The sequence below is a fragment of the Oncorhynchus gorbuscha genome, linkage group LG26 (assembly GCF_021184085.1).
Source record: "Oncorhynchus gorbuscha isolate QuinsamMale2020 ecotype Even-year linkage group LG26, OgorEven_v1.0, whole genome shotgun sequence".
Taxonomy (NCBI): Eukaryota; Metazoa; Chordata; class Actinopteri; order Salmoniformes; family Salmonidae; genus Oncorhynchus; species Oncorhynchus gorbuscha.
The window spans coordinates 43,662,191-43,671,598 of NC_060198.1; the positions used below are offsets into that span (position 1 = coordinate 43,662,191).

The following is a 9,408-nucleotide window of genomic DNA, read 5'->3' on the forward strand; positions in this document are numbered from 1 at the left end:
TAAACTGAACAAGTTCCACAGACATGTGACATGTTACATAACATGTGACACATAACAGAAATAAACCAAAAGTAACATATCATACTAATTTGAGTGTCCCAGATGTTCCTTTACTATGTAATGTCCAGTCTATGAGACCAGCCTGATTGACCAGCAGTGGTCATCTGCTGATAGACCACACAAACTGACAATGACAACACTGACCCCTCTGGTAGAGAGAATGACCATCAGCAGTCAATGGAGGAGAGAGGGATGGGGTTGGGAGTCACGGTCGAAAGGGGGCACCGGGGAAGGATGAGAGGAGGGGAAAGGGGATTGAGAGACAGCCGGGTGGAAGGATGAGAGGAGGGGAAAGGGGATTGAGACGGCCGGGTGGAAGGATGAGAGGAGGGGAAAGGGGATTGAGAGACGGCCGGGTGGAAGGTTGAGAGGAGGGGAAAGGGGATTGAGAGACGGCCGGGTGGAAGGATGAGAGGAGGGGAAAGGGGATTGAGAGACTGCTGGGTGGAAGGATGAGAGGAGGGGAAAGGGGATTGAGACGGCCGGGTGGAAGGATGAGAGGAGGGGAAAGGGGATTGAGAGACGGCCGGGTGGAAGGTTGAGAGGAGGGGAAAGGGGATTGAGAGACGGCCGGGTGGAAGGATGAGAGGAGGGGAAAGGGGATTGAGAGACTGCTGGGTGGAAGGATGAGAGGAGGGGAAAGGGGATTGAGAGACAGCTGGGTGGAAGGATGAGAGGAGGGGAAAGGGGATTGAGAGACAGCTGGGTGGAAGGATGAGAGGAGGGGAAAGGGGATTGAGAGATGGCTGGGTGGAAGGATGTAAGATAGAGTGGTGATGGATGACAGGAATTCCATGCTGATTAAAACAGTTTTAGTACATTTCATGTTATTACCCATTTATGTCTTAAAGGAGATTGTAAACTGGTATTAAAACTGCCTATATTGACTTGACCATAGAAATAGTATCTCATTCTCGTTCTGTGGACTTGACACACATAAACAGAGTGTATGAGTACCTGCATCCATCCAAAAACAAGACTGTTTGGTTTGAATAATTTGTATTATTCATGAGCATTAGGTTTGACAAGGGCTTTTGAACCATAAAATATTAATCCTCCAACTAAGGCAGTTCTGATCCAGAAGACCTGCCTCTCATATGTGACATTTGACCGTCCTCACCAGTGGTTTGTAAATGACAATTGTTTCACCTCTTGACCCCTTTGGGCTCCTGAGTGGCACAGCGGTCTAAGGCACTGCATCTCAGTGCTAGAGGCGTCACTGCAGTCCCTGGTTTGAATCCAGGCTGGAACATATCCGGACATGACTGGGAGTCCCATAGGGCGGCGCACAATTGGCCCAGCGTCATCTGGGTTTGGCCGGAGTAGGCCGTCATTGTAAATAAGAATGTGTTCTTAACTGACTTGCCTAGTTTAAAAAAAGGGTCAGTTTTGGGTTTTGTCTTTGGTTCCATCCTGGGGTTGGGTTACAAAGAATCGGGACCTCAGGGGTCGAGATCCAAGAGGGGGCCCAACTTCAGGGCAGGCCCTCAGTCACCTTTTGAAACTCGTACTCTGATAACTGCTGCCTTTTTTAGTGTGTATGTTTTTCTGAGTATTTGCAAGTAGCCATCATCCAGATACAATAATGTTGCTGAGCAGCTCAGAGAGATCATGCACATCTGGCATGCGCTGAGTGAGATGTAGGCTGTGTATATGTCTAGACATGTTTGAGTACGTTTGAGAGTCTAGTTCTGTTTGAGCATGTTTGAGAGTCTAGTTGTTTGTGTGAGAGACTATTAGTCCACCTTGACTCGTGTTGCAGACCTCAATAGCTCCCTGTCCGTGTGTGAATGGCCCCTGATCAGGATGAATGATCCTGTCCTAAAGATCAGATGGCGATCAGTAACTGGAGCCAAAGCAGGATCAGTGTCAAGACAACAGCAGGATCAATAACAGACATGAACAGAGAGAGAAGAGAGATGGAGTGAAAGAGAGAGATAGAAGGGTATGAGAGAGATAGAAGGGTATGAGAGAGATAGAAGGGTATGAGAGAGATGGAGTGAAAGAGAGAGATAGAAGGGTATGAGAGAGATAGAAGGGTATGAGAGATAGAAGGGTATGAGAGAGATGGAGTGAAAGAGAGAGATAGAAGGGTATGAGAGAGATGGAGTGAAAGAGAGAGATAGAAGGGTATGAGAGAGATTAATCTGGAGAGGATTTTCCCACACAATGAGTTAAGCTCCACAATGATAAGGGAGGTTGGTCAAAGGCAATACGATTAACGGAATAATTACTCTCAAACGTTAGGAAGAAAGGATGCCCATTCTATCTGCCTGAAGGGCAGCACAGCAATACACAGCTTCTATAATCCCAGGAAGAGGCGGCGGCAAAAATACTGATAGACTTACCTCAGGGAGACAAACACTCACTTCTTATGGAAGAAGTCACACACTGAGAATTAATGCTACTGTGACAATAGTCCTGAGGAGGAAAGTATTGAAAAACTGAATTGAATATCTTGGTATATTCTTCCCTGGATAGTACCTCTGCTTTGTCTAAGATCAAATCATGGAGAGGTATTCAGAGGAAATGATCATCACAAAATTCAAATTCATTCCAATAGTACTTTAATTTGACAATAATTCATAAATGATAAATCCAGACCATTTAGAGAATGTTTATTGTATTGTTAAAGACGTGCTCCGGAACTTTGGCGACTTTAAGTATCTTTTAAACCTACTGCTTTGGGCTGGATGTGTCAATGTGTAGTTCATACAGGCATAATCTATGAGCAGAATTACTGTTTCACCTCAATTAACCACGAAATCCCTAGTTTGAAAGCAACTGTTTTCCTGGAAGCTGTGCTCCGCCATTTTCCTAGTTTCCCCCACATGGGCCAGCCCCCTAACAATTCTAGTTCTAGCTAATGAGCTTCAGCCCCTCACTATTTTATTGACAGCTAACAAGATGCACACAGCAGAGCGAGAGCAATGACATGGTGGACATGTGACGTAGTACGCCATTTCCGGCGACCACTTTTAGCTTGTGAGCTCTACTTTCAGAACTACTGGCTAAAACTAATTCAAAAGGGCCAGAGAATATCAAGTTATTTGAAGTTTGTAATGGCTGTTTAGAGAATCTTGGTTGCTGACCATGGCATCAATTATCATATCTCAGTATAGAGCACTACATACCAAATAAGTATCATTAATAAACTGTTAACAGTAATATATTCTCTAAAGGAGACCCTTTAACATCATGTCATGTGTAGCTATAGTCCAGAGTGTTAATAGGCTTGGGCGCTATATAACACGTTAAACAGTGCAGAAGGTACTCTTATACACATATACCATCTTGTCAACATCCAATAAATATGTCCTTTCAGAGATTCTTGTTCAGCCATCTCATTATGTGTCCAGCAGTCATTGTCCTGCTAGTGTGAGTCCATTGGTCCATGACACATTAGGCCTTTGCTTGAGCTTGTGTCTGCTACTCCTGTGTCTCCGTCTCTGTCAGCATCAGCTCCTGTGGTTCTGGGTCAGCTATCTCCTGTGGTTGAGCTACAATGCCTGTCTTTATTTTTATTGGTTCTACAAGATGTAAACTGTCCATCTTTATCTGTTCTACAATGCCCCCCTCCTCCTCTACGGCTGCCGATACCTTTTCCTTCTCCTCATTCTTCTCCGTCTTCAGAGGCATCCATGACTCTTTGTGCAGCCTTTCGTTATTCTCCACCCCCTGGACACCAGGGGGCACTGTGGCGGCCATAGCAGGCGGCAGCTGCTTGAACTCTTCATCGTTCACATCATAGTCCTTCATCTTATGGTCCAGGATCCACCAGCGACCTGCGAAGCCAACGTCCAGTACCCGCGTGTGGAGCTCCCTCCAGGGGATAGAGAGGTTGGAGCACTGGGCCTCGTAAAGACTGGCGTCCGGGTTATAATCGGCGAAGTAGGTGAGTGAGACCACTCCCAGGCTGAGGTGACGTAACCTTCCCTCGTTACGAAGCTTCGCCAGCTTCTGCACGTGCCCATCCGATGTTCCACTGCGTATCCACGGCGTCAGGAGCCCGAGCTGATTGGCTGTATCCAGGACGGTGGTCTCGAAGGAGGCGCCGTCAGGGTTTGTGTAGATGCAGGTGCCAGCTCCACCCAGAAGGCTCAGGTAGATGGAAGCTTTGATTGGCCTCTCCCACGCGCCCACCACAATCTCACGACACGCCTCCTTGTAGTCTCTGGACATGCCGCTAAACCACACACCTGATTGAGAGGGGAGAGAATTGTGAGAAAAAGTCAGACAGCATTCACACGAGATAAGATAGATGGTTTACGAAAACAAAGGCAAAACAGACTGACACCATATCCCTAGACATGGTAGTGAGGCATGCACACAATTATAATGTTTTGTGTGCCAACACTGTATTGTATTGCATTGCATCTCCAAGCTGACAGGGATTGTCTCAGAGAGGTCACAGCAATAACCTGTCACGTGCCTTCCTCTACCCTGTGATTGCAAGTAGGGGCAACTGTAAAGGATCAACAGCTAACAATGCCTTTACATAGACGTGTATTAAGTACATTTTCAAATCTAACTTGTGTAAAAACCACAACGTGATACAGTTTGTTTGAAGCTAATGTCACATAATCTGATAACCTCATGAATGACTTGGGCAAGACAGTTAAGCAAGAAAGATCATGCGTTCGTTCAGGTTCGTTAAAGCGTGGTGGGCTAACACGACAACCAAGAAAAAGATCGATTTCTTACCCAATTTGCTATTCTTCAACCTCTCCCATCGGGTGCCATTGACGGGTGCTGCTCCTGCTTCTGCTACAGAGGTGGAGCACCATCTCCTGAGCACCCACGAGGCAGCCATGTTCGTCAGATAGAAGCTGATCGTTCCGGAAGTTCACATTCGGACTGGCTCGGATCGGAAAAACACAGCGGACCGGAAAATACATGAATTTCCAATTTTATTAAAAAAAAAAAAATATTGATACAAAATGGCATGTCAGTGAAAAGTTGTATTATTATTATTTTTCCCGTAAAAAAACAAATATCCTATATCCAGTTCTGCTTAAAAATAATGTTATTAAATCCCTGTAATATCATTAGAAACTAATAAATATAATGTAAGTACAAATGTTTCTTCGTTTTTTTACATTCGGCTAACACCCATATTACAAAGAAAACACATTTGGCGCACCACATTATCTTCCGTCTGTACCTGGTCACGTGAACATGATGACCCGTCTTGAGCCAACACAGGATGGTTGTGTACATAAGGTGACGTGGAACAGGCGAATGATAATGTGAATTTAGTGCACCATAGTTGAAATTAACACCATTAGCTAGCTAGTTTATTCAGACAACCAACGCAGTACACGTTTAAAATTGTTTTAAAACTTGGTGCTGCTGTTGTTAGGTGAGTTGATATTGAGATATAAAGCGAGAAAACAGTGTTAGCTCGACAGCTGTCAGGCTTAGCGAGGTGGTCGTGTCAGCACTGCTAACATAGCTGACTGGCTCGCATTGCGGATACAACACAACAGAACCTCCTGCGACAAACAGGTAAGTCTCGGATCACGACGGCCAACGTATAACTATAAATCTGAAGCTAGCTAGCTAGAGTTACAGTAAACTATAGGCATGAACATGACACACAGACTGCTAGCCTGCCAAACAGATCAACACAATCTGTCATTTGTCAGATTAAAAAATTGCACCTGCATATTCGATGTCGCATGCCTACACATGATGCTGTTACGTATGCTTTAGAAGGCAGCCAACAAAGAACATCTTGTCCATATGTAGAAAAAGCTAGCAGGCTACCCTATCCGGGAGAAGAACAGACTGTTAGCATACGTCCGACTCAACAGTTATGAGTACATTTCTCATCTCCTTCCAGGTCTTGCATGAGGTGGTCATCTTTCCAGAGTTACCATGGCGAGTCCAGATGATCTGAAGTTCCAAGGTGAGGCTCATGGAGTGGCTCCCATCCTCTCTCTGTTTATCCCCTTTCACCTCATCTTCACTTCTCACCTTGTCTCTACATCTCTCACTGCTACTGTCCTGCACCTCCTCTCTCAGTCCCTCCTTCATTCCCTCACTCTAACCTCTTCTGTCTTCTCCTCTAGAGTTTGAGGAGGCCACTGACCTGCTGTTAGCATACCCTGGGGCCTCCACCCTCAGTATGTCTGGCTCCAGCAGTACGGCCCCGGCCGGTGTCACTGGGGACATCAAACTGGACATGTCCGATGATGAGGGACAGGAGGAGAGTTCAGAGGTCAGGACAATGAATGAGTCCAATCACATCGCTCCATTGATAATCTGAAATTTTGCCTTTGTAATGATGTTTGCACAAACAGCCAAAAACCAAGCAATATGGGGATAACTGATTGACATTACTGTTTACAGCTCCTAAGAGGGGAGAAACAAACTAGCGGTTTCTGGACCTTTGAGTACTACCAGTCGTTCTTCAATGTGGATACAATGCAGGTACAATAGGCTTGAAATAACAGTTTAATCTGCACTCCTGAGGCTGGCCTATATGTTGCTTTTTAACATCTCCCATATAGAAACTGTGAATGTAGTGGTGTTAGTTGCTGTACAATGTCCATTGGTTGACTGACTTCCTGTCATGGGATGCAGGTGCTGGACAGGGTCAAGGGATCAGTGATGCCTTTACCAGGGCGGAACTTCATCAAAAATACCCTCCAGTCGAGTCCGGATTTATATGGTAATGGGAGACAAATCACCACTACATCTTAGATAAAATTGTTCCTAGATAGTTAGATCTGAATTAGAATGGACCTTAGAATGTTAAATTTTATTGCCGTAAAACTGGAAGACAGTTTGCCAAACTCTGCATATCTTAGGTTGTAATGTGAACCACCTCTACCCAGACTAATCTTACCTCCTGGTTCCCCGTATGTCCAGGTCCCTTCTGGATCTGCGTGACGCTGGTGTTCTCTCTGGCCATCAGTGGAAACCTGTCCACCTTCCTGAACTCTCTGGGGAGCCACCATTACCACTACAGACCCCAGTTCCACAGAGGTATGGTACCTGGGGGTTACAGCGTGGCTCCTTATCAATGGTTTCATGTGAGATTTGCTATGTAAACAAAGGGGATTGTTGACTGTTTTATCTTTACGTTTCAGCACAGAGGCCTTTTTCAAGACCATGTTATATTACATGCAATAGCAGTGTTGATGTTGCTTTCTTTTTCTCACTCCCTCAGTGACGATAGCTGCAGTAGTGATCTTCCTGTATGCCTGGCTGGTGCCCCTGGGTGTATGGGTTTTCCTGACCTGGAGGCAGAGGGAGGAGAGGCAGCAGAGTGGTTACTCCTTCCTGGAGACAGTGTGTGTCTACGGCTACTCCCTCTTCATCTACATCCCCACCTCAGTGAGTCAGCAGACACACTAGTGAATGACTGGGTTGTAATTCAGCTAGCAAAACATATTAATCCCCTAGCTAAATGTTTTGCAATGGAAAATGAAGTTCAGGTGGTACCTACTTTACGGTTTCATAGTTTTCTTTTGTTTTTGTGCCTAGTGAATGACCCTTTTTCTTTATAGTATATTTCTATCTGATTGGGACCCAATCTGAACATTTTGTTCTCTAGTAACAAACCAATCACCTCCCCCTCAGGTGTTGTGGATCTTACCATTCGAATGGCTCCGATGGCTCCTCATCCTGGTCGCCATGGTGATCTCTGGGTCGGTCCTGGTGCTCACCTTCTGGCCTGTCGTCCGCGATGACACCAAGGTGACTGCTTTTGCCACCGTGGCAACAATCGTCGTTCTCCATGCGCTGCTATCAATTGGCTGCAAGGTAAGAGCCCACTATAAGAGTGCTATGGGCAATAGTTACTTAGCCCCATCCTCCTAGGCCCTGTTCAAATAATTTGAAGAATGGCAGTGATCATGGTCTGACATTTATATAGAAATTAGTCCTCATTTTACTTAAACAAAATGTTTGAACCAGGCCCTAATCATAATCTAAACCGGAATGTCTCAGGGGAAATGTTTCATGTCCAACACCCTACTTCAGTCTATCTATAAACCTCACGTCCCTCATTCTTTGTTAAGTTTCTAACCCTTTACACCTGTCCCTCTATGCTATCTTTCAGATGTATTTCTTCCAGACAGCGACTCGCACACCAGTTCTTACACTCGCACCCAACCACACAGCAGCAATATTGACCAACAAGACCCACTGACCAAGAGGAACATGAGGGAGGGAGATGTCACAATGTTTGAGACCACTGGGGAATTTGAAAGGACTAGATAAAAGGTTTAGGTTTTTGTTACCTACTCTGTGAGCATTGGAAGAGTAGCTAGCTGGCTGACCGCAAAACAGATGAGTCAATGGAGAAATCGCTAACTACATTGTCGTGTGAGTAGGACTATAAGAGTCGAGAGGGAAACGTTGGATGAAATCAGTTTGGCACCTGTGTGGATTTTTTTTCTTCAGCTCAGTGGGTCACACATTATCCAGTCCTTTTAGATCAGAGAAGGGGACGTAGCTCCTGCATACTCCGATGCTCTAACCAATAATAAGGATCCACAGAGGACTGACAAGTGGTCAAAGGTACCCATAACATTGTGTTGGATGTTCTGGATGTGTGAGCCCTACTCTAGTACATTATGGACTTAACTGGATCAGCAGCCCATTAAAAGTACTGTGTAATTGACAAGGATAGAGGTCTATGAGTACAAAAATTATGGGTTATGAGGATTGCATTGGGGGGGAATGTTTTGCTTCTGCTGCAGAAATGGTTATGCACTTGTATATTGTAATAAATCAATATTTTTCATGTCATGGAGAAGTTGGGTGCACCTCAATAGTCGGGAGACTTCCTCTTATCTAATTTTATCTGCACTAAAAAACAAAGGAGGAAGCATGAGATCTGCTCTAACCAGCTCAGTTCTGTCAGTGCAGATGGACACAAGGAAAGGAATTATTTTTAGACTTGAAATCCTCAGCTGCAGTCTGATCTTGATGAACCTATTGAAGGGAATGTTTTAACTAATGTACTAATACAGGGGTGGCCAACCTTAGCCATAAAGGTGCATGCTTTTGTTCCAGCCAAGCAAAAACACCTGATTCTACAATCAGACGAGCTGGATCAACAGGTATGTTACAGCTTGGCTGGAACCAACACCCACGCCAGCCCTCCGTGGGTGAGGTTGTACACCTCAGATGGAAAAGGGTTGTTCTAGAACTCAAACCACTCCTATGACCTGGAACGTGTAGTACTGTGCTGACTAATGTATCCACACAACTTTTTCTTTTTGTAGATAGACTTGTAAATTAAGGAAAGGGTTTGTCAGTGTATTTAATTATTTATTCTTTGTTCACACTTCTGGATTTGTGTGATTAAACTGTCATTCCAGTCAATTGCTT

At 44.9% G+C, this 9,408-nt stretch overlaps 2 protein-coding genes across 2 annotated transcripts; one reads left to right on the forward strand and one right to left on the reverse strand.

Annotated features, from left to right (window-relative positions):
- Positions 1–2,610: 2,610 nt before the first annotated feature.
- Positions 2,611–5,202, reverse strand: LOC124015179 (mitochondrial import inner membrane translocase subunit Tim29-like). The gene is made up of 2 exons (XM_046330186.1): positions 4,765–5,202; positions 2,611–4,259 (listed from the first exon to the last, which is right to left on the reverse strand). The coding sequence occupies exons 1-2, from the start codon at positions 4,871–4,873 to the stop codon at positions 3,490–3,492; spliced, it is 879 nt and encodes a 292-aa protein (XP_046186142.1). The 5' UTR covers positions 4,874–5,202; the 3' UTR covers positions 2,611–3,489.
- Positions 5,203–5,249: 47 nt separating this feature from the next.
- Positions 5,250–9,402, forward strand: LOC124015178 (protein YIPF1-like). Its single transcript, XM_046330185.1, has 9 exons — positions 5,250–5,568; positions 5,906–5,971; positions 6,135–6,283; positions 6,415–6,495; positions 6,649–6,736; positions 6,937–7,053; positions 7,238–7,404; positions 7,651–7,833; positions 8,132–9,402. Exons 2-9 carry the CDS (start codon positions 5,941–5,943, stop codon positions 8,219–8,221), a joined length of 906 nt encoding a protein of 301 aa, XP_046186141.1. The 5' UTR covers positions 5,250–5,568; positions 5,906–5,940; the 3' UTR covers positions 8,222–9,402.
- The last annotated feature ends 6 nt before the right edge of the window (positions 9,403–9,408 follow it).

Coding starts and splice junctions, on each gene's coding strand:
- LOC124015179 (XM_046330186.1), bottom strand. CDS start 4,873: ATGGCTGCCTCGTGGGTGCTCAGGAGATGGTGCTCCACCTCTGTAGCA. Junction 4,260..4,764: donor GTTGAAGAATAGCAAATTGG/GTAAGAAATCGA, acceptor CCTCTCAATCAG/GTGTGTGGTTTAGCGGCATG.
- LOC124015178 (XM_046330185.1), top strand. CDS start 5,941: ATGGCGAGTCCAGATGATCTGAAGTTCCAAG. Junction 6,737..6,936: donor GTCGAGTCCGGATTTATATG/GTAATGGGAGAC, acceptor CCGTATGTCCAG/GTCCCTTCTGGATCTGCGTG. Junction 7,405..7,650: donor TCATCTACATCCCCACCTCA/GTGAGTCAGCAG, acceptor CCTCCCCCTCAG/GTGTTGTGGATCTTACCATT.